This window comes from Betta splendens, chromosome 3, assembly GCF_900634795.4.
Source record: "Betta splendens chromosome 3, fBetSpl5.4, whole genome shotgun sequence".
Lineage (NCBI taxonomy): Eukaryota > Metazoa > Chordata > Actinopteri > Anabantiformes > Osphronemidae > Betta > Betta splendens.
The window spans coordinates 2,264,711-2,289,356 of NC_040883.2; the positions used below are offsets into that span (position 1 = coordinate 2,264,711).

The 24,646-nt window shown below is 42.5% G+C and overlaps 1 protein-coding gene across 3 annotated transcripts in view; it reads right to left on the bottom strand.

Annotated features, from left to right (window-relative positions):
* The window catches only part of LOC114852043 (zinc finger protein 609-like), a 51,128-nt gene that overhangs the window by 18,094 nt on the left and 8,388 nt on the right, over window positions 1–24,646 (bottom strand). For all 3 annotated transcript variants that reach the window (XM_029144071.3, XM_029144069.3, XM_029144072.2), the window contains exon 2: window positions 17,691–18,577. In XM_029144071.3, the coding sequence (XP_028999904.1) occupies window positions 17,691–18,449 (759 nt within the window). In that variant the 5' untranslated portion in view covers window positions 18,450–18,577. The remainder of the gene's footprint in view (window positions 1–17,690; window positions 18,578–24,646) is intronic.

Below are 24,646 nucleotides of genomic sequence, written 5' to 3' on the forward strand. Positions count from 1 at the left end.
GGGGGAACGCGACACTGCAGCCAACAACATGCATTTATTAACTGGGTATGAGCCATTCGCTGCTGAGGAACACGAGGCAAATGTTGGATCCAGTTCACTTAGAAGACGAAGTACCAACTGACACACTGGCTTATAAAAGTGTGCACCATTAAAATAATCGTTCTAGTCGATCTTCTGTTCCAAAGTCAGTATGATGTGCACAACCCAGCCCTGATTTCACTTCATCTAACTATGAACCACTACCAGCATCTACTAACTAAATGCACCAAATGCAGTTGTCTTGTCCAGACGTGACTGGTGATAGAGTCACTCTAATTTATATATTAAAGCTAAGTGTGAAAAGGGTTAGGGTTAGTAGAAAACCTAAGTGAAAGAATTCGTAAACAAAACGTACAAAAGGTTTGTAGGTGGTATTTGTAATGGTATTACACATACCAATATGACACAACAATGTGTAAAATTAGAAAAAAAAGACACATACTTTACAGAAAACAGAGTGTAAACTCTTGATTGATATTCTACCTACAATGGAGCATCTCTAATAACAGCCATTAATTATTTTCTCTGGGACATTCCTTCGCAGTCACAACCACTGACTATGAAATCAATTTGTGATTAACGGAGTTCTTTGAAAAGCAAACATTCGTCCTTAATGAAATTTAATATTAGCTCAAGACTTGTCATCACAGAAGCTTCATATTTTCTGGTTAAGTGAAGTGAGCGTTTATGGTCCATTCCTCCTGGAGCTCAGAGTTACAGCAAATTAATCTCTGCAGAGAGCGACAGAGAATCAGGCCTAACAACATCGTAATCACCGCTTGTCAGCGTTTGACAGCGACGCAGAAAAGCCGCTGGTCGTCCGAGCGAATGGGAGAGGGCAGGTAATCACCCGAGCCGTCACCACACGGTTCCTGGGTCCAACACAAGCACATGGCAACAGAACAGACCACACTACAAACCCATCAGGGAATGAGCAAAAGCGCGGAGCAGCCGCAAAACTGAAAACCGTGCAGCAGATATTTGACCATGATTAGATAATTATCAACTTTAATGTTTCAAAATAAACAGAGGCTGTAAATTAAATAAAGCCATAATTTCAGATCAACATAATGAAATAATGTTGTGAAATTCCAACCACAGGTGATTCAAAATCAAGAATTAAATGCTTTAGATCATTTATCTTAGATCTCGCTCTACCTGGGCAAACTCAGCCTATCGCTTTAGTTTTTCCTCATTCTCATAATGGGACCTTATTTCAGCTGTCACAAGTGAAAACGTCGAGCCGCCTAAAGCCTCAGCGCCATGACAGAGCCTTCACTCTGTAATGGTACAAAATAATTACAATGGAATGAGTGAAAACAGGACCAGTTTACAGTGAGCGTGGACAAAGCAGCTCTATTTCCAAGTTCCATCAATGGGTGAGTGCACAAAAGGCTTTCACTGTGGGGCTGCGAACACAAACCCCCACAGCCAAACGTCTGACATCTTGTCCAAGGTTTAGAAGAAACAACTGCAACATGTCAGATTACACAAACACGACTAAATGCTCTGCTCATGCCAGATTCCACCATTCCTCCGATTGCTTGCAAAACGTTACGGAAGGATTTTGAAATGTGTCCTAAACCCACAATGCTCGAGTGTCACGCAAACCTTTTCTTAACCAAAACCTGCTGCCTTCTCCTCCAGCCGTCGACAGGAAAAACCTTTAAGTGACTGACAAAAATGCTCTTGGCCGGGCGACGAGCGTGTGTGTCAGTGCTGACAGGGGGAACTCTGCTCGGCTTGGGTTTCCAGTGATCAAACAGAACCTCTCCTGAGACGGGCCGCTGCATGCTGCACTTTTCACTGGACGCATCGACTTGTTTATTAGAGTTCGGTTTAAGGAATGGAGCGCTGAACTTGGGCGAGGATTACAAAGGATTATGCCGCCGTGTCAGACGGAGGCACCTGTCTTGGCTGAACTCGTGTGGAGGATGTAAAGCTGGAGCATAATTCACCAAAATAAGGCTTGAATCTATCAATGCACACTACATTTAAGTCCACAATACATGGGTCATAAGGGTTTGAGCAGCCATTATTAGCTATATAACTATCGATAATGGTCAGGGTTCATTTTACAAACAATTAAACTCCAATTATTTCTAACTAGACGTGATGTTTCATGGAAGATGTGGAGAGTGAGTTGTTATTTTTGAGCTGGTGCAACTGTCAGACCTGAACATGACTATGAATAACCAGCCACCATTAGAACAAAGGGTTAATTTTAATGGAAATAAATCTAGAAGTCAACAAAAAAACCGATGATCAAATTCCAGTTTGTCTGCAGTTGTCCTCTATGTTCTTTGAGCCCTCAGAAGTTCTTGTATTTGGTCAAATGAACCACTAACCGTATGAATCTGTGTTGACCTGATGTGTTACGCAAATGCTACTGTGTTTTTAGTAGCAACCTTTGCCAAACCAATATTACTTTTATACACAAACCTCATGTTTTATATGGGATTATGGATGGTTTGGTCACGGTTTCACCAGTCCTGTTACAGGTCAGACATTCACGTCTGCACAACTTCAATAAACATCCTGCTAAACCACAGAACTGCATATTCTGGTGCTTTTTCTGCATTCGTGCCTGTAATAAAGCAAAAAGCACCATAAGCTGTTTTTAGTGCTCACTCTTTGTTTATCTTGCTCTTTTTAAAGATCTCGCTCGTGTGCTGTGGGGCTGTTTGGATGCAGTAACAGCTGCAAAATCTATCAAGCCTTGTTTGATGGATTTTAGCATTTAACCTTTCATACCAAAGTCAAGACCTGCATTTAATTCCCTAGAGGGAAGAGCTGCAGTATTCAATATCAGAGAACAACACTGGTGAGCAAATAACCTGACTGTGGGCTGCACTTACAGGAAGCGTAAAAACATTTCAAGGTTCACAAGATCATTCATTAGAGAAACAACTTTCCTTCATCTATGCACATTTTTAAATTTGTCATTCATTATAATTTGGACACAAAACTGTACGACAGTCTGTCTGTTGCAAACTGGCAAAATAAGATGCATTACGATTTGTTCCCAACAGCCTGAATCAATGTCTAATGACAGTGTGGTGTAAGTAGAGTTTACCAATCTGACTGTAAAAAGATTGTAATTAAGCTCTGATGATTGTTGAACGGGTGTTAAATTTTCTGTGCTTTGTCAGGCTGAGAAATCTATGCAGTTCACTGGTTCAACTTCTAAAGAAAGAAAACATCTGTATGGCAGAGAGACCCTGTAATTCTCCTTACACAAAGGGCCATTATCGAGTCAAAAGGAAGCGCTATTAGTTGGCTCCAGGGACAAATCCTATGAACATCTTTGGTGAGTTACTGAGGTCGAAGGCCGGCGGAGATTACACTGGCTGGCTGTAGTCAGTGCCTCTTTCAGCATCACGGACACACAGTAAGGCGCTGTTCGAAAAAAGGGAATCCAAGTTCCTTTATTGGGCTGCCACACAAACAATGAGGCAACGTGTAATCTGTGCTACACCACCAAATCTACATAATGAATTTAAGAACAGATGCATTTAAATTCAAACCAGTCCACACAGCAGCCGGATGATCAGCACACAATCGCATCACTGCAAAGCTGGACCACTTATTAAAGACACGATTAGGCTACAATTAAAAACAATTGTACGAGTTTCAAATCATTTCATTGGAATAATGTTCAAATCTGTCAAAGGACGGCGGCTGGATTGAAGTTGTAAAAGCCTGCCAGGTGTTCAATTCTTTCATTAAAGCGACAGCGTCACTATCGGAAGCCCGGAATAATCGCACAAACTGAGCGGGAAAACAAACACGCACACCTGACATGTTCTGCCGACAGCCAGCTGGCGACGTGCACTCAGTTCCTAAGCAACTCCTGTTGCGTTTTAGCTGCTAATTGTGCTTTCAGGAAAGCACAACCACACATAAATAATACAGAGGAAACTTACTGTGATGAAGCCACTCACCCATGACCTGCAATTTCTTCACAGTCTTAATGAGAACGCTAGGATTTCACTCACACGTCTGACAACATTTAGCATTTGACTCCTTAATATCACAAAGCACAACACAAGACCAGGGGGGTCAAATATTTAAATGTGCAAAAGCTTCGCGTTTCACCTTATAAGTCGAACAAAAATAATCTCCACACGCCAGCACATTTTAAAATATCTCCATCAAACGCTGATTAGTTAAAGCCCACGTTTTGACACTTTACTGTGAAGTCTTTATGAGCAGGCACAACCTCCAAGTTCAGGATCAGAGCAGTAAAAGACAAGACATAATCGTGAGCAATGTCTGTAAAAACAGCAGCTTCGCGTGCAGCCTGGAATAAACTTCCATCCGACGGCCTCAGCAGCAGCTGCGTGTTACTGCAACCGTTAAAGCCTGAGCAGTGCTTTCAGGTTCGCTGTAAATTTCAGCAGTAATCAAAGTTAATACCATTTTACTATGACACATTATAGCTAAGCTACAAATCAAGGGTACGATGTTACTCAGGCCTTTGATTATACTGCAGCAAAAAAGATACACAAAGCTCTGTGAAAGAGAAACCTCTTCAAAGAGCAGAGCAGAGGTTTTACCTCAGGAGACATCTGCACTTCTGGTGAAAGGTCGACGTGCAGTGATCAAGAGACTGAGCAAGAAATAAAGGTAATTTACCCAGTGAGGCAAAGCCACAATGGGTAAAAGATGCTCTGCAACCAAACCGTGTCTCTTGTGTAGTTAGACTTTACAACAACTGGCTGTTTGACTGTTATTGAATGTTATTCAGCTGTTGGCACCAAATGTCAACAATAACTAGTGAGAATAAAATAGATTACAATTATGTATAATTTGCTGTATACAGAGCAATTTAGCATCCAGCATTAGCTGGAGCGTGTCCACTTAACATAAACCGTACAAAGAATCTAAAGCCAACATTCCACAGCAACGTTCCTCATTAATTAGCTGGAATAAGTTGGTCTATTTATGGTCTCATTTGTCCAGCCACAATTTCATAATGAACCGCTGCTGCTTGGTTCATTAATATTGACTAAAAAAATGTAAGGTAACCACTTCGGCTTCCTACATTACATCCTTACAGCGACCAGCGTGCTGGACCAGAGTGAACCACAGGTAACTAAAAATGGACATCTTCATTATGAATATGAAAAGCTGTTGGGTACAGGCCCCAGGTCTGTGAAGCTGTTTTACCTGCTACAATAATTCAGTTAAATTATCTTGAGCCACAGCTCCTGCAGTTAAACCGTGATAACCTGTTTGACCACAGCTACTGTAAATATGTTTATGTGTGGGTGCAGCTTGATGCACTGTTAGGCTTCTAAAGCCGAGATTAAACTAGTTGACAGGTATTTAAAAGAGGGAAAAACAACATGCACACTGTATCATGTATGGCCTCATGTGACCTAGATGTCAGAACGACAAACACAAAACGATTGTGACTAAACTGAACAGAGTCTGTTCCTGTTTGTGAGATTTTAGGTTTGTGGTAACAACGGCACAGCAGCTGCAATTCATGTTCACCTTTAAAATACACAAAGTCGTATTCCAGGTGCTACTGGACCTCCCTGCAGGGTCCAAGGTCCACCTACCACAGCCTCAGAAAATCCTGCATGGCAGTCTATTCAATAAATGTTGAGAGAAAACTATAAATCTGAACATCATGATGGTGCTAATGGAAAAACCAGAAGATCACCACACAAGAAATGATGGTAGATCCTCTGGGAACCACAAATGTCAGAACCTAATTTCAAACCTATGATTAATTTGCTGTCAGTCTGTTTCCTTTTATTCTTATTCTCTACAGGCATTAGTATGAAATGAATTAATTAAACACAGCTACAGAGCCACAGACAACAGCGTAACAATTCTGCATGTTTCATAGGTTGAACCCTAAATCAGTCCTTTCTTCAACTATACCTCAGGACAAGCAGATGGAAAGACAATATCGTCGCCGCGGTGAACGTTAATTCCAGAAACAAAGAACCGGACAGATGATGCGCATTCCTGGCATTTGTAGCTGTGCTGCTCAGGTGGTTACACAGCAGGTGGCCCAGTACACTTCTCACTTGTCTTTTCTCAGCTTGACCTTGTCAGCCTAATTCCTTCCTTTCTATTCCTTGGATAAGCCCTGAACCTATCCCTGTTTTTTGTTAGATGGCAGCGTGGGGGTTGGGTAAAGTGGCCTGCTGGGTATCATGGAGGCTAAGAGCTCTTCAGATAGAAGCAGAGCAACCGGAACAGTTGTCTTCCATCCTGTTAAAACACTATGGCTGAATGATCATTCTGTATACATGTAATGTGATGCAGGGTTACTACCATAATATTCACTTACTGATGATTGACTGTCAGTCTGTCATTTTCTTCTGACTATTACCAGATGAAAAGATCAGACTGACAAAAAATAGAATGACCGAAACATAAAAAAATTATCCATATTCTATTTTGAGTGGTCTTCACCATCATCAGCTATGACAGATTGGAGTTAGATCCTTATTAGATCCTGATTCTATTATTGCTGATTCTCCCTCTTTTCTCCAATTCTTCATCTTCCCACTCTGACCACAGGTCAGTTAACAACAACAGTATCTATTACCACAATAAGCCACATTCTTGTCAAGGTCACCCACGTGTCCGACAGCGAGAGAGGTGGTACGGGCAGCAGAAATCCAGATAAGCTGAGCTGAGCCTATGAGGATTTCTCTCTGGTCAGGCCTCTCCATACTCATAAATCTTATCTGACAGCAAAGGGAAACCTGACAACAAACTCAAAGACTGTCATCAACAGCTCAGCCGCCTAGATTCCCACCCAAATACCAAAGATTCACTCAGACTTCTCACAAGCCCGAGGCTCCTACCAAGCCGCTAAGATCAGGCTCGAAAAACATCCTGCTCCATGTGTAGTGGATAGTGGAGTGAGTATTTACCATTCATCATAATGCTGACAGCCACGACCAAACCCCCAGACCTGAAGTCGAGCAAGAAATGGTCCTCGACACACTACCCAGAAAGCTCATCAGCCAAGTGACAAATGGCATTTTAATAGTCCCACTTATTATAGGAGGAAAACAAGTTGTTATTCAGGCTGAGATTTCCCCAGAGCCCCCAACCTCAGACTATTTATAGACGTTCTGTTGGTTTGTTTCCCTCGTGTTGACGCTCTGTGGGTGGTGCATTCTCCAAACACTGGAAAGACAACCTAAAGCCACACATAAGTGAACACACTGTATTTGAGATGATGCCAAATTACTTTCTATTGTTTTCTGGTACTTTGACACAAATAAATAGAAAACAATGAACAATAAACATAGCACATCGAACGCTGGCATTTTGGGTGGGTGCCACGCCAACATCAACAAGACTGGATGATATACAGTAACTTCAAGTAGTCAAGCGGGACACACACTACTAAATAAAGCACTAACTATACTACAGGCAGAAGGTTCCTTCAGCATCAGCTTCCAAAATGTACTGCCAGCCTGAAAACGTGGGACAAACGCAGTAAAGGTTCTAGCTGTTCACAGAGAGCCGTCGTTGCTGGAGGGTGCGGAGGGCAAGGTCGCGGCTGTAGGAGTACAAGTATGCGCCTGTACATGTGGAGGAGTTTAGCACGCTCTGCTCTGCACACAGCGCTTGATCTGCTCTCACCGAGCGCTGTCTCCCAACGTGCGACTTTACTAGGGCGTGCTACTCTGATTGACCTCGACTGCTGGCTGTCTCACAAAGCTCCTATTGAGCCATGTCTGTCTTAATGGACGCTGATGTGCACTATTACCGAGTCCCACTAGTTTCTGCACTGCAGCCTCAAAGCCCTATAGACCTCTACACCTTAATGCACCTTAGGGCAACGAGCGCTATAGATAGCACCGTGTGACCTTTCAACACTGTCGAGAAGGAGAATTTGTTGAGAAGGCAAGTCACTAGTAGCGCAGTTTATTTTCTGATCCATGTAGCACATCTGTGACTTCTGCCTATATTTATAGTCTGACAGTGACTGGGGTATTATCTAAAGAGTTATGTGACTAACCTTTATCAGGAGCGAAAAGCATGTCTAAACAAAGCAGATTCATTTTCAGCTCAGCTTAAGACTCAAATCAATTTAATAGTTGTTCAAAAAGGGGTTAAAGCTACTCAGTGGATACACAACATACAGTCCCCTACCACACACAAGCACTGGTGGGGAATCTCTAAGCAAATTATCTCTGCGCCCTTCACATCATTAAAAGCAGTAATAAGTCAGGCTGTGGTAATGTCAAGGGAGCAGGAGTAAAGTGAAACCGGCTATAACACAGCAAACGTCCCCCGTCTCTGCCAGGCGATTAGCAGAGGTCTGCTGCTCCCAGGCATCAGACTTTGATGACCTTGTTAGTGTGAGTGCCTAATCTGCTAATGCTCTGATAGAAATCAACAGTCAGGCCAGTCATTGTTGTCGCCCCTCCTCCATTCTCCCTGTCTGCAGCTGTTCTCCATAAACGTGGACGGTACCTGTTTTGATTTAACATGCATCGTAACAGCCAGGCAGTTAACGTCATCCGACATGAGGTCCCCATAAGAAGTCTGTTAAAAATATTTTGACACATCAGTGACTGGTTTTCCAATCGTACTCTCAACTTCAATTATATACTAAGAATATGATCTTGGTTTAACAATGAAATTCATAATTTTTTAGGGTGTATTTGTAATTACCAAGCGCAAAACAGTAAAACAAAAATATTTAGTATGGACGCAAACTTAATAAATATGATTAACACCATTTATCTTTGCAGGTGGACAAACTGGACCCAGTCACGATTGCGTGAGCTCGGCTCATCGAGGACTGAACAAGTCTTCGGCTTTACTACCAAGACGACCTCATCTTCATATTAACTGTAACGTTATTGATCAACTCATGCACACACTGGGCACCACAAGAACATCCTCAAGTCCTGGTAGGATATTTATTAATGCAGATTTAGTACAATAGTGACACTGAGAAACAACGAGCATGGCAACCAAAAAAGTGGGTATTTTATTGCATAAATATATAGTTGCTTGATTATTTTGCTGATTACTAACCGCACCACAACTTCATCCATAACTAAAATTAGTATTAATATTTATAAACAATCATCTGCTGTCAGATGGCGTCTTAAACATGGACAAGACACAACCCCTGAAAGACACAAAGCCCACCGTTCCAACAGGGGACTCTCTCTGGCTGCAACAGATATTGGAATGCTTCTGTATTCAAGGACACCGATGCAGTCTCCACTGAGCATATCAGCATTCATGAGACAACGCTGCTGTGGCAGGGGTGACTTTGATACATGTGCTACTCTTGTTTAAGGAAAGGAAACAGCATGAAAAAATTAAACCTTCATACACAGGAGACTATATGACGATGTTATTGGCAGTCTACCAAATCTGAGGAGAGGTATAAGCAGAGGACATCTGACATTTATCACAAATGGCACTTAAGGCGTTTAATGTGTTACATCAAAAATACAATGGAACAGTGTGTATTACTGAGAAATCTGTATTTTGTTGGACAAAGTGCAGGTAGAAAGCAGGATGCAGAAAGTAAATCCCAGCCTTAACCTGCTAAGTTATTATTTGGTGGAGTCAACAGTGGAGATCTGGTTTATGTGGTCGTTCTCCTGCCAATAACGTCATTAGGACTCTGTGTATTGTTATTATACTGTTCTGCAAGTCTGGCCCTGGTCAACGTGCCACTGGCAGCTGCAAGAATAAAAAAAAAAAAGGAAATCGTGACCAAGTACTTTATGCTAAAGGCAAATAGTTCGATGTCATCGAGTTTCAATAGACTTGGCAGCAAAGCAGAACTTAGTTAAAGCAGAGGCACAGCACAGTCCAACAGTGTTTGTACACATCATTCACATATAGTTTATTTATTTATCTGTAAGGGCAGTACATTGGGGTGAGGATTTAAGGGATTCAGTGGTGATGAAGCGTTAAGTTGTTGGACTGAGTCCCAGGTCAGTGAGTGACAAGACACTCAAACACTCTGGGCACATAATGTTGTACATGAAGGGCTTTGGAGAGTCATGCTTTGCTGAGTAAATAAATGTAAGTAAACACTGCCAGATAAAAGGAACGAGGCTCAAATGAGGTCTTCTGCCTTTAGCTTCCCCCACAAATTAATTATAAATTTCATACATTGTATTCCTCATTTATAGTCATTCAAAAATCGACAAGAACATAATTCCTCCATTGCCAGTGTCCTTAATGATGCCATCAGAGGATATTAATTCAAGTCACTTACATTATTATATAATATTTCTTCAGAATAATAGAATTTCTACATTGCTAGTAAGATACGATGAATTTGAGTGAGTGAAGGGTATATCTATGCTCTGTTAAAGCTGTCCACACGTTTCAGTAACAGTGAACATTTACATAACCAATAACCTCAGAAATATGAACCATTATCCACAGCCAGCAGTTAGGTACTGAAAATAGCCCTGAGGAATGTAAACGAATGACACCGTTTTAAATTCAGCCCTATACTGTGCACTATGCAGGCATCCATCGACTCATGAATGTTTGACATTGGTCCCAAAGGACGGACGTGTTCTCCCTTTAATTTCTACCAGCAGTATAATCCCCTTTGAAACCCTTTTTAGGGTGAATTAGAAAGGGCCTGTATTCAAAGAGAGTGAGTGGAGAGAAGGGGGCGGGAATAATCATAAGGGCCTAGCTGTCTGTGTGGATTAGAATGGGAAAGAAAATCCTTTCATCTCAGATCTGTACTTCCAGGCTTGGAACCCGGTGTGCACCGAAATAACGCAACAAACCTGTAACGCAGACTTCTCATTGTTTCAGTCTTTTCCAGAATAGAAGAGGAACATATTTTATTTTTAAACAGACGATATTCAATTATGCAGCCAGTGGATTAGAGCAAAGCTTTGCTCTCGACGCTGACCTCTCGCTTTGGCTCCTAGGCAAGACGGCGCGCACACGGCCCAACTCGCTGAAATGTGCACTGCCGCTCTATTTCTGGCAGACGTGCGTTTGACAAGCAGCAAAATGTACCATGGGTGATAAGAGCAGAGAACCTCTAAAGCTAGAGATCAACACATCCACACCACCTGACGGAAAGGGAAATGGATTTGCTATTATGTGTTCGCTCTGCAGTTTAACTTGGAGATTTAACTGCGTTTAAAATGACAAGCCTGGCTCTGCGTAACAGGGTTCGGCAATAAGATAGTGTGACTCTACAACAGCATCAACTACAATCTAGCCCTTAAAACTATATGCCTCTCGTGCTATTACAGCATTATTGTTTCTACTGAATGGCAATTATCTTAGTGCCAGGTTTCACAAGAAATACTTTTTTGCAGTGTACTTACTCCAATAAAACCTCCTCACCAAAACTAAAGCAGTCCAACAAGCCACATGTGTATAATTGTTTTCCCTAAGGGCTCTAGAACTAGTCAAGTGGTATTTTAGGCTAATTATAGATAATCACACAGTAGGAGCTTGTGCTCAGGACTTAGTAAAGCTTCTGACTAGTCTTTGTAACAAGCCTGGGCGAGCTCTGATGCATGTTTGCTTTTCAAAATGTCTCTTGGTTTGCACAAAATATTTTGGGATGCAGTCTAATGCCCAACGTGGACTAGGCCGGCCAGCCACTTAATATAGCTGTCACTTAGCAATCAATGAAGGTTTGAGTTGCGTGTTTTCATATGGGCCCACAAAAGTGAACCGCATTTCTGTTTAGACTAAACCTCATTATTTCTCACCTCATTACACAAGTATGAAACTGTCTAGTTGCTATGTATCTTAAATAACTGTAGCAATGATGGTTTACTTCAAAGCTATTGAGCTGGATTAAGAAGGTTATGAGGCCATTTTGAGATTCAGAATGAGATAGAACTAATGGCAAAATGAGCACAACTTGTTGCTGTAGCTTTCATAAACTGTGGAAGACAGAACTGGAAGAATCTGGAGACAGTACCAAACATCGGTCCATCCATGAGCTTCACCTACTTTCACGACCAGCTTGAACTTGTCCACTAGAGGGCGTACGGCGTCTTAATCAGGTCAAACAAATAATAACTTTTTCCTTGTGCACCACCACAGAGAAACCACGATAACAGAGGTTAATATAAAGTTAAACACATATTGTCCTCCGACAATGACGACAATAGTACATACGGAGATGCAAGTAGCCGCAGCTTTGCTTAATTTGCTACGGTATGGTGGTTCAACCATTTTAAATTGTTGCTGACTGCCAGATAAAGTCCAAATTATGACACCCAGGGTTAAAGACTGCTTTGCTGATGCTTTTCAGGATAAATTACGATTTTTTCACATTTTTGCACGTTCCGCTACGAACAAGTTTCCCTTTTAAAAACATACTGGCTTTACAAAACCCACTAGAAAAAGAGAACAACAAGAGCTACACCAAAGCAAAGCGAGAGATTGTCAACTGTTCAGCCGGATTTATTTAAAGGTGGATAAAAACGTTTTAATCTCAATTGGCAGAAACAAACAATTTCCTTTTGCCATGTTGACGTCCAGTTTTTAGGGTAGAAGCATTTCACATGCACTCAAGCTCTTCCTAAATGCTTTGTCATCCAGTGTTTTATGGTCAAACCTGTCTTGATACGATAATTATTTCACCATGTGCAACGAAAAACGTATGGGTCAAAGAACAGAGAGGCAAAGACAATGGAAAGTGTGCAGAGACAAAGCCTCCGAAGTCTTTTACAACCTCAGCCAGGCAGGACAAACTTTAAGCCACCTCTTCCCTTGTTAGAAAATTCCAGTTGAGGGGGGGGGGCACGTCTGCTCCTCCCCACTGTGTGGGTTTTGTTCTGCTAATCAGACCACATGCCTCAAGGATTCAGGAATCCAAGAGCTCTCAGCCAGCTCCTCTCATTCCACATACAGCCGCAGCAGCCTGTGACAAACTATTCAGTGTGTTGGGGGGTTAAAGACTCTATCCATTCATACCACTGTTCAAGCCTGCCTCCCTCCTCTCCTAATCTGAGGCAGTGCCACCCCCACCCCCCCCCACATGTGCCCTCTTGCCACAGCACCGTTCATTTTATCTGTCTGCATACTGCAAAGTGAATAGACTCATGGTTTATTATTAGACGGCGGTCCAACTGACATCCACCACAGTTTTAAATAGAAGAGTGAGAGCGACTAAAGTCTCTCCCTGTTCGTTTCCCCCCCATTCGAATTTTGGTTCCTTTCGTCCCTGGTACTCTCGCTACTTGGGCATTGAGAGGCGAAATGAGGCACGCAGGAAATTTGCAGGCTGACAATGGAAGACAGCTGCTCTTGCTGCATAAGTCTTTCATGAGCTGAATTAGTTGTACGAGCCTTTGCTCCCTTCCCCCCACACATGCCTCGCTCATAGCAAGCTAATCCAGATACAGCTCAACACACCTCACGGAAAACTTAGGGTAGAGAGCAATCAGACAAAGCATGACAGACGCTCCGTGAACGAGACGCAATTGTTTTTTGGTAAAAGTAGGAAGATTTCCATGTCTTAGTCTTTTTGTTTGATGGGAGGCAAATGAAACTGATGTTAAAATAGTCTGTAATGGAACAAATGCAGATGGATGTAATTTGGTAATTTGGGCCCTTAGGTTATTGTGACAATGCATTTGTAAGTACGGGCATAATTGAAAGAAAAACAGCATTTTAGTGCGTCTAGGAAAAGACGAGAAAAACCTCAACAAACACGGCCGAAGAACCAGACGAGTCACACTCATTCCAACCACAGGCCTTTCAAGGTTTCCATTACTCCTCACTGCACTTGTGGTAAAAGCAAGCAAGACTTCAGATTCAATCGTGATTCAGAAGTGACAGGAAAAACCCTAAAGCTTTCAGGAAGTGAAGAATGGGGCATAAATGAAGCTAACCATTCACTGAGGTCAAGGTGAAAGCCAGGCAGAGGGGAGAGTATCTGGCTGGAAAGACTACAAGGACCTTATTGCACTGTTCAATATTTCCCCAAAAATTAGCCAAGTTTTTCCCGTTTGTCACTTTGAGGGCTGTCAATAGTGTATCTTCCAACACAATGTCTGAATCTGTGGCAGCAAACCACTGCACAGCACATTTGACATATATACTGCTCAACAAAGTGTCACCAGTGATGGCTCATATTACATCTGAGAAACTCCTAAACAGCTGTTTGACGCACCCATCATCCTGTGCTTATTAACCTAAGAGATTTCCTTTGATTTTTACTTCTTGCACTCCAGTGCTTTGTTTTGCCTACAAAACTCAAAGCATTTCAGATTACTGTGAAGGCGGCAACTAATGGCAGAAGTGGAAAACAATTAGTGTCAAATCTTCTCTTCCTGTAGCAGTGAGGGACTCCCCGAGGGCGAACACTTCAAAAACAGACAGAAGCAACATCGTAGAAACAGCGTTACAGCGCCTGGAGATAAATCATTTGTAAATGTTTCCTGGACTTGAACATTGATCACATGACACTAAACAGAATGTGATTAAAAAACTAAATGTGATTTTTCATTCATGATTACGTTCTTCACTCACACAGATGCAGATTGTATTTTTATAGTATTACAGATGTAATACAAAATGTGTCACCAAAGCACATTTGAAATAACCTTTTTACAGCTTCTGGAAATATATAGCGTTGCACTTGGCTGCACACGCAAAAATAGAGAGAAGCTCGAAACCGCCGGTTTTCTCATCTCTGCACAGCTGAGCAATCACAGCATGAAGTGGGTGTGAAAGTTGGGTAGTTTAAGACATGGACAGACACAGATTCCTCGTCCCAATCTTTGAATAACTAATACAAAAAGAACTGTGCTCATGTCTGAAGAAATACCCAGGTAAGCTACAAGCCCTGCTCCAAGTCTCATCCTAAAATAAATAACTGTCTCCCCTCTGCTCCAGAATATTTTAAAGAGCTGGCACCATTAAAAAAAAACAAAACACAACAGACCACAACAACAACAGTGAGTCAAGTCAAACTAGCGCTCTCCTCACCCCGAGCTGGACACCGGCAGCGTTCCTACACAGCCCTGCTGTTCTCGCCCCCGTTTTCAAAGGAGCATTGCCAATGTAATTTTTAGTGAGAGTTGCTCCATTTATCAAGGCCAGCGGCACATCGAGGCAAGCGGCGAATGCCTTGCTCTTCCAGATTTGTATAATGAGATGTGGGAAAGAGAGAGAGGGAGACACACACACACACACACACACACACACACACACACACACACACACACACACACACACACACACACACACACACACACACACACACACACACACACACACACTCAAAGCTGGTTAGCACATGTACGAACAAGGTAAAGATGATTTATTCACCATTACACAAGAACAAGATATTATTAATGTTTGGATAATACAATGTTGGACAGGTAGGTTCTGTGGCAGCTTTAATACGGTCCAGATGTCTAGACCAAGCTCCCCACAGGAACCCTTTTCCTAAATTAAGTTGTTAAGACATACAAACAACAATTGAGGCTTCAAAACAAGCACAGGCTGATTATATCCAAACCCCATATTAACCGGGTAAAATGCAAGTAATTAAAGAGCAACCTTAAAATGACAGTTTTCCCTACATATCAATTCAACAAACCACACAGTATTTTGAACCTTGATGCCTAAATAGGTTCGACATCAAAGACAAGTAAGTCTGGTAAGTCAGCAGTTTTTTCCTCTATCCAAGTCATTCAGTAGCAATTTCACAGTTCACGCAGTCGGCTAAAAAAATGAAGCTAGCTAGAGCAGCGTCCAATAAAGCAATTGGATTCTGACACACAGATAATAGCAGAATTGTTCAGTAGTGCAGGATGGAATGTAAGAGTTAGTGTTATTGAATCGCAGTTTGTGCTGTTGCAGCATTCTGTGCTTCTAACTGACACCGGTGAGACCCAGCACAGTCCCAGTGTGAGACACGCGTCAAAGACTGTTTGCATGCTACCGACAGCTACTGCAATAATTAATAAGCGCTGGCCAACATTCATAATGGAGCAGAATCTTCAAAAGCATCCAACTAACCCGCAGAAGCAGGAACGAGATATGATTTTAACATAACAACCACAACAGAAGCTGCAGATTATGTCACATTAATTGCTAAATGCACCACAAAGAAAGCAACGGGTGCAACGCCGGCTGAGTGAAAACATGGCGTCCGGTATTCAGCTACACCCAGGACGGTCTGTAATGATTGGTTAACGCATTAAAAGCAGAAGTGTCAGATAAGATCAGCGGCGTGATCAGTATAAGCATTATTAAACACGCTACAGTTCTTGACCTTGCCCTCACCCTTTAATGCAGCGAAACGTTCCAGTTTCCTTGTGGACGTAGGCACAAGACACTGCTTTAAAGAATCCAGGCTAAGAGTGTTTATACGTACAACAATCAGACGTTGTGTTCCATTTATTCTTCTGGAACACACTCCAAAAGGGAATTTCTGACATCTATTAACCGGTTTTGGCAGCTTCAACATTCAAGTTAAAACTTCACCCTTTTGTTCATCACATTTTCAAGGATACATCCTTCACTTAGCTACGAGAGCAGTAGTGACCTCTCCCTCATTCACTGCAGTCTTCCGATTCATGCGAATCGCCCCTTGTAAAAGCCTTTTCATTGAAAATGCATTCTGACTGCCCAGACTTTGCCGAGCAGCCTGTCCAAGGAACGTCTTGGCTTGTTTTTATGACTGGGTGTCTTGGGTGGAAGGAATCAAACAGGCGTCCTCGCAGCCCATCCCCCACCCCCCTTTCAGAGCAGCAGGAAAAACGGCGAAGGCGTGCTTTGCACCAGCTCCCTCCCCCACACGCCGCTCCACCAGGCATTGCTGGGGCTTGTGGGATTAAGAATGGAACACGATGACAGACAAAAACAGTCCTCAGCGCCTCCCTGCTCTGCTGTCTTTTATACGGCAAGAGCATGAAAAGGCTGCTACAGCCGTACAATGGCTTGAGTGATAGATCAACTCAATAAGTGAACAAGATAAGTGTGGGTGAATAGCTACACGGATCGTTGTATTGCTCCTGTACCACAATGTCAGCAAAGAAAGTGTGTGGAAATAAACTAGAACGCAACATGACATTTATTTCACTTCACAGTGTAAATTAATGTATATGGCTGTTAATCTTCCTCCTGTCTGACATCAGTATTAGGTTTTACTGGCTCATAACCAAACAAGGGTGAAACAACACCAGTGTGTGGGCTGTTTCCTGGATCTGGTCTCAGCATCATAATCGTGAGCCGTGGGTCTTGTGAATCATATTTCAGATGGCTTGTGGAAGTGGAGTGCATCTGTGAGCCTGACGTAAATGATCATCGCCGTGCACATGTCTAATCTGTCTCAGTATTACAGACGGTGCAAGTCTGCCATCGCTAATAGTCCACGGTTTCTAGACGAGTCATTGTTTTTCCATTGTTATCCTTGGCCTACAACTGGGCACCAGCAGTTCAACTAGCAACAGTTCATGAGGCTAGAAACTCATGTCTGTAGGTTCAAAAAGAGCTAATCACCAAAACGAATGCATTCGGACAAACACGCAACATCACGTTGCAACGATCATCTACACTGTAAGACCTGGAATAATGACTGCAACTGAAGAATGAACAATATAAACCAAGTCCTCTCTGTGAACACACAACAAACACAAATCCAAGCATTACAAAAGACAAATAGAAAAACTCACCTTTTCGTTTTTCACCTTCTTTAACGTCTTGCATTCGCCGTTACCATTCTCCACCTCCTCTGGTTCAGTTTTCACGGTCAGTGCCTGTACTATCCCAACTGGTTCAAGTGCAATATTCCCCATTTGATTGGCTTCTGCCAAGTCAGTTGATTGTGTGTTCTCAAAGGATGTATTACGAGTATTCCCCAAAGCAACTTGAGCTTGAGACACAACATCCTTCTCTGCAGCAGCTATTGCCACAACTGGGGCTCCATCTGTTTTGTCCTTCTTACTTTTCCCACTAGCCCCTTCTTTATCTTTTTTACCGCCCAGTACACCTCTAGAGGTTTTGCCCCCCTTTTCCATGTTCTTCCCAGAGGTGGAATTGTTAGCAGCAGCTCCTCCGCTGACTGCTGTGCCTGCTGGCTCTCCTTGAGTCCGTCCTGTACTCTCCTTTTTGCCCCCATCTCCAGCTGAAGCCTTGCTACTATTGTCTTTAGAGTTCTTACTGCGCTTGTATTTGGATTTGCTCTCCTTGCCTTGAGAACCAGGCACTGGACTAACAAACCTGATGTTGTCAGGCAACTGTGCCACTGCACTAGGTGGTGCCGCCATTCCGTCCTTGGTACCAGACATTTCAAGTTTGTCTTTCTCTAGGTCAGCGTCAAGGTCGATAATCAGATTTCCAACACCAATATCCCACTCATCCCCGCTGTCATAAGTGTCCACCGCATTAGAGTCCACACCTTTCCCGCCTGCAGTGCCACCACTTAGGGACATTTTAGTGCCAACGGCCCAGGATTGCCTCAGTGAGGTCCGACACCCTCTCAGACGGTTGGGACTCCGGGGCAGGGGTTAGAGAATCCTCACGGCGTACTCGTTCCTGTCCCATTTAACCACATTTTGCCCTAGAAAGAAACAAGGAAAGGGTTTTGATTATTCAGAGTTCTATTAATCCATGAATTCAGATGTGAAAATAATTATTCTCCTGCCATTATAGAACACAGTGTTCATCGGGTACAAATCACACACAAAACAAATCATTTGATCATGAGCCAGTAATTCTCTAGTGATGGCTGCGCAAACCACTATGGTAATACCCACTGGTGTGACAGCACTGCTCCGAAGCCCTCTTTTCATAATCACTTCCCACAGTCGCCATGGCAACCATGGGAAATGTAGCCTAAATCCTGCTTTGACAGCCAAGGTGGCCCCACAGTTCTGAATGACTGGCTCTCTTTTCACAAGCCACGGCTGATAGTGTCACCGTTGATAAATAAGGAGTAGCTGGCCTCGCACCCCCCCACATGCTTTATGGAGCCGTGCCTTTTCAACTCAAGAGCACTTTGGTAATCTCACATTAACAGAGGAGCTTAAAACATGAATGAACCAGTGTGGGTTTCTAGAGAACACCAGTTTTCCGTGTTTGCTTACGCAACATAGCCCTGAAGTCATCGTGCGGCTCAGTACAGATGAAGAGATATGTTTCACTGATCAAAATAGAACCGTTATCTAGTATAAATACGACAGTGACTGAAGACTGGCCATGAACATCGGGTAGTTTGTTGGTTGTGCTTCTGTACGCAAGTTTTTAGTTACACACTAAATTCAAATTAAGGCGGTCATTTTCTTAGGAACGAATTTCTTTTGGGAATATTCGCAACCGAAATATATTTGGGTTTTGAGATTCTTACAAAAAAGGACAGATGTTTGATGAAAATGAAGAACCCTACTTTCCAAACCATACCTTCCCGTGTGACACACGGTATTCAATAATTATATGTCTGCCAGTAGAAATAAGCAACACTCAGTCTCTCACTAAATACATGTATCATGTATATACACTGCTTATGGACCTTATGGAGCACCTTATGGATGCTATGTAGTTTTAATGAAGACTGCATGGCTTTATTTAATCACCTATAAAGATATAACTTTAACAAGGGAAAAAAAATCGACACCAGACAACCACAAACTTTGACTTAAAAGCTAACTTTAAATCCCAGACTTTTAGCCTTGCCAATAAAAACCAACATCTCACTCCTGTGGCCGTTAAAATGCATATTCTAAAGCCTCTCCAGTAACTGACATCATTGAGAGACGCACTCTCGTTGGCAATACTTAAATTAATCTGTCTTCAACAAGAAAAACACATGAAAATGTTGAATATATTGTCCAGTTTATCGATTAATGTGGTCAGTTTCATCATGAGATAATGGTAAAAACATCGATGGTATCGGTTCTAGTCAAGATGTCTCCAGTCGTTAAGGCTGCACGGCTCCCACAGATGGACAACGTCACAGTCATTGCGTTTGATGCATCATTGCTCTGCTCGCATTCAAATGGCAGGTAGATCACAGAGCTCATGCAGATTTGCTTAAGTGGCCATTCAAACGCATCAGCCCCAGCTGTGACAGAGGTAAAACGGTTTGAGCAATCATTAGATCGTCACGTCTACTCATTCCTCATAGACGACTCCCTGGCAGGTCGTAAAGGGAGGTGAGATGCAGCTGCCCCTTGTTTGACTGGGTAAACAGCTGTGAAGTCCTATTTGTTCAACACCTCCACGAAGCAGGGGTTCTAATTCTACCAGGATTTGACCTACTGTACTGCCCTTAGCTGGATCTGCAACGCAAGCCCCTTTTGAAAACGCCCCACTGAGGAAACGTTCCAGCGCGAGCCTCATGGAGCGAAAGGCATGCAGGCGGTGCCCAGCCTGTTCTCACAGATCCAGTTTCATCCTGCTATCTATCACTGAGGCCAAACAAACATGGAAACTGACAATGGGAAACAATTTATGGACAATTTGCAGGAGAACACAAATAAATCAGACCTGGCATAGTGTTGTTTATGTTTATCTATATACAAGTTTCTAAAACTCACTCTAGTCATGCTCCAACTACAATTTAGGGTGAATTAGGAGACTGTTAATGCACCCAAATAAACACTGACAAGACATTTACAAAATGTTAATGAATATGTATAAATAAGAGGAAATCCTAAACAAGGCATGTGTGAATGTGAGCAATTCACACAATAACTTGGTGAGAACTGTCTACACGGCCACCAGCAGGATCATTGAAAGTGAACGTGCCCGAAGCAAATGTAAGGATCATTCAGTTGTTATTCATATTTTAAGGACAAACTAAGTTAGAACAACTGGTTTTGTCATTGGAAATGTGTATTTTACAGTTTGTATATCGCTGTATATACTATAATCTCAATAAACAAAATGTTAGGACGTCTTGCTTTGTTAAAGCATTTATGCAACCATAATATTAAAAAGCCCTATCTTCTGCTGATCTCACTAAAGAACCAAAACACACTTGTCCAAGTCATTTCATATCATCATGTGGAGTCTAGGGTAGTGAAGAGCGCAGAGAAAATATTTTACACCTCCAAAACCTCAACCACATGCCCTGCATAGCTGTGGCCGTGTCTATCAAACAAGCACTGACTGGTTGAACGGTGACGGATATGCTGCAGCATGTGGGAAGGGCCAGCCAGTGGAGTGTAATGGATGACTATCCAGGCCATGCAAACAGCACTAATGACTCTGGATTCATTTGCCAGGTGGAAGTTGTAGGAAATGCTTCTCTATTTATATTCTAGCTTTGTTCTCTTCTAGGTATTTGTTTTGCTAAAATTTCTGCGATGTTGCTGCAACACCTGAATTGTCATATTTACACCCAACACGAGTGGGTTTATGTTTTGTCAATCTGATTCTCCTAAAATAGACATTTAAATGAACCAACACGGAAAATTGTGCGATAACAAGTACTCCCCGGTAGTAAATCATGAAGATACGAATAAATATGCATTTACGTGACCTGCTTACATTACTGTCTGTAATCAGCTGCCAAGATGGAACCCGTAGAGATTAGCGGTCAGTCCTATGTATATGCGCTGCCACTTAAACACAACCAGATTACTAATCAGCTTTTACAACCACGCATGTGCATGACAAAGGCTGTGACTGGCTGCTGACACCCTTCAGCAGCAGCTGGATGAAAGCGGAGATAATTACAGGGAGCAACGCAGGCCCCTTTTAGAGATAATGTCTAACCACTGAAACTAACGCGTCCCCGTCTAAATCAGTCACCTCTCACCCTGCCTTTCTTGAATTCAGAGTGAGCCCCGTGTCTGAATGTCTCTCTCAGCTCCGTCAGTTTATGCCACACGTCTCTCTGTAAACCATGCCTCCAAAACAAACCCAGATCTCTGGGTCTGTGCGTATATGCAAATATCCAGTAACCTGGTTACTGACCATGGGTACACACCACCCGAGGAAGGTTTTGATGTGAGCAGGCCACATACAAAAGCCTGTACTTCTACCTTCAGGACCAATACGTTCCACCTAAATTAGAAAGTATTGGTCACACGGGACTGATGTGTCCTAAACACACACGGTTTAACTCACATTATTACCATCTTCTTCTTTCTGAATCTCTTAAACTGGCAGCTGTGACTCAGACAGGCAGCAAGTAAACAAGTGTGAAATATGCAGATTGCTCTCTGGCTGATTAGGCCTTAATGTCCAGGCTCTGGTGTGATGCAACAAAACAAACCAACCCTCTCACACATCACTGCCACAAACCATTTCATGGCTGTTCTCTATTAAACCGAGTTGGATGGCGAAACAAACAGTGCAATCTCTCTCTTTACCTTTTAATAGAAGTCACCTGTTGTCAGCACTTTGATGAACATTCTCACATCAGGACTTTATCAAGGCTAAGACGAAGGAGACAGAAAACGCAACGGTGTTTACTTTGAACAGTTCAGAAACAGTCTATGAACTGGGAGAACGCTAATTTGTGCCATTTCATAGACTGCTGAGCAAATCACATCTTTAACCAAACAAGCAACTGTGTAAATGTGTCATATCCCCTCTAATATAGGGAGGCTGAGTGAAAGACACAAAAACATGAGGTAAATTAAACGGCTACATATTACAGCAACACTGCATATTTGTCACTCACTTGCCTTAGGTTCAATGTTTGAGCACAGAACATGTTACACAAATTAACTGCATGTCAAACGAGTTGTGTGACTGACCTCACACTTTACATTGGCTCAGCACAGAAATCAAATTTAGACGGTGACCTTCAAAAACACAAACACTAGAATCAAAGAGGTGCAGGAGATTCTGGACAGTTGAGTTTAACGACCAAACAGCGACTGTGCTCCACCCGTTTTACTGCATCGTATTTACACCCCTCTCAGGAACACATCTAGCTGAACAATACTGATCCCTGTAATAGAATTAATGAAACAAACACTCGATTAAAGGTTTAAGTGAATGACTCTTTATAAAGATTATTAAATTATAATTATCAAATGCATTATCATGGAAATATTAAAGGTAAAGGTTTATATTTAAAATCATTTGATATTACTGCCAGTGAAGCACACACGCTTTGTTTTGTAAAATTTTAAGAAATGAGCAATGAAAACATGTAAAAATAAATGCCACCATCATAAATGCCAGTGACCAGTCCAAACTGGGATTTTAAATAAATAATCAAATAGTGGCTCGTCTGTGGCAGGAAGTGATGGATGGAGGAACACCGGCACACAGGCCAGTGTGTAAGGAAACACTGACAAGGTGCCAAATTGATTTTTCCTGAGCTCAAAGTGGAGTCCAGCCGAAACAAGAGCGGCTCCATTACACGCTTAGCCATTCCACTTGTGAATTACAAAGCCAGTCGCTGAGATTCTCAAAACACTTTTAATTATCTCTGCTCTCTTCATTCTATAATTGAGACACTTTGTCCCAATGCAAGTCAATAAAGTAACAGCAGCAGCTCCGGCGTCGACTGTGGCAGACTTGTTTATGGTTGAGGTCAGCTGTAAAGCAGTCTCCCTGAGTGCACGCTTAATCACTTGCTGAGGACTTTAGCCTACAGTTTGTAATGAAGTTCAATAAACACATCCTAATTATATTTATGAATCCATCCATCCATTATCCCCACTACTTTGCCTGCTAAGTGTTGAGGAAGTGGGGCCGATCCCAGCTTTCACCGGGCGAGAGGCAGGTTACACCCTGAACAGGTGACTCTGTGATACACGGACCACGACGAGAGAAAGACAACAATTCACAGCGATGAGTCAGATAAAACCTGAACCGCGTGTCATTCAATGAGTTAAAGCCCAAGTATCTATAGAAAAACACGAGGTGGGGCCTGTGAACGCCACACAGAACGGACCTGGACGGTGCTAATCACCAGAACGTTGCAGAACGATGCCTGGAAACGCTTTCTACGCCCAGATGGTCTGCAACTAAACTTTAAACGCACATTGTTTCTTCAGGTTGACGAGTAATTCTTGGAATGTAAACAAGCGTTGAATCACAGCGTAGCGCGTCAACAAACAACGCGCCCAGTGCACGGACAGAAGCAGGAGAGTAGAAAACCACGGTGTAGGAGGCGAAGGGAGAACAAACGCAGAGTTAGAAGACAGATGCCAATTAGTGGCATAAATTAGCAAAGACTCAGGCTACGCCACAGCTCAACACGCACACACACACGCAGGTTGAAAGCAACAGAGGCAGAGAAAGTGTTCTAGCAAGAACATGAACCTCAAAAGAAATATTTAACTGCTTTCACTAAATGGCAAAAAATTCAAGTAGAGAATGAGACACCCATGGAAAACGTTTTAACTGGCTATAAAACCCTTGTATCCACCCATCAATCACTGTTAGGCCGGGGATTTCCACCCAGTCCAGAGTGTAAACAGAAAATGAGTTCAATAAATGTATGTTTTTACTTAAAGCCTGACTAAGGCAGTGGAAGAAATAACTGTAAGGCCTGTGAGGCCTGGGGCTAAAACACAGCCAAACCCTTTTTAAACACGGCTAGGTGTGTTTGTAATAGAAGGAGATAAAGACATTTTTCCCCTCAACCTTTGTGTATTGTTCATTACACGCATTCCTGCACGGGCAGCCTGCCAGACAAAATTCCAACAGAAAACTGAAATAA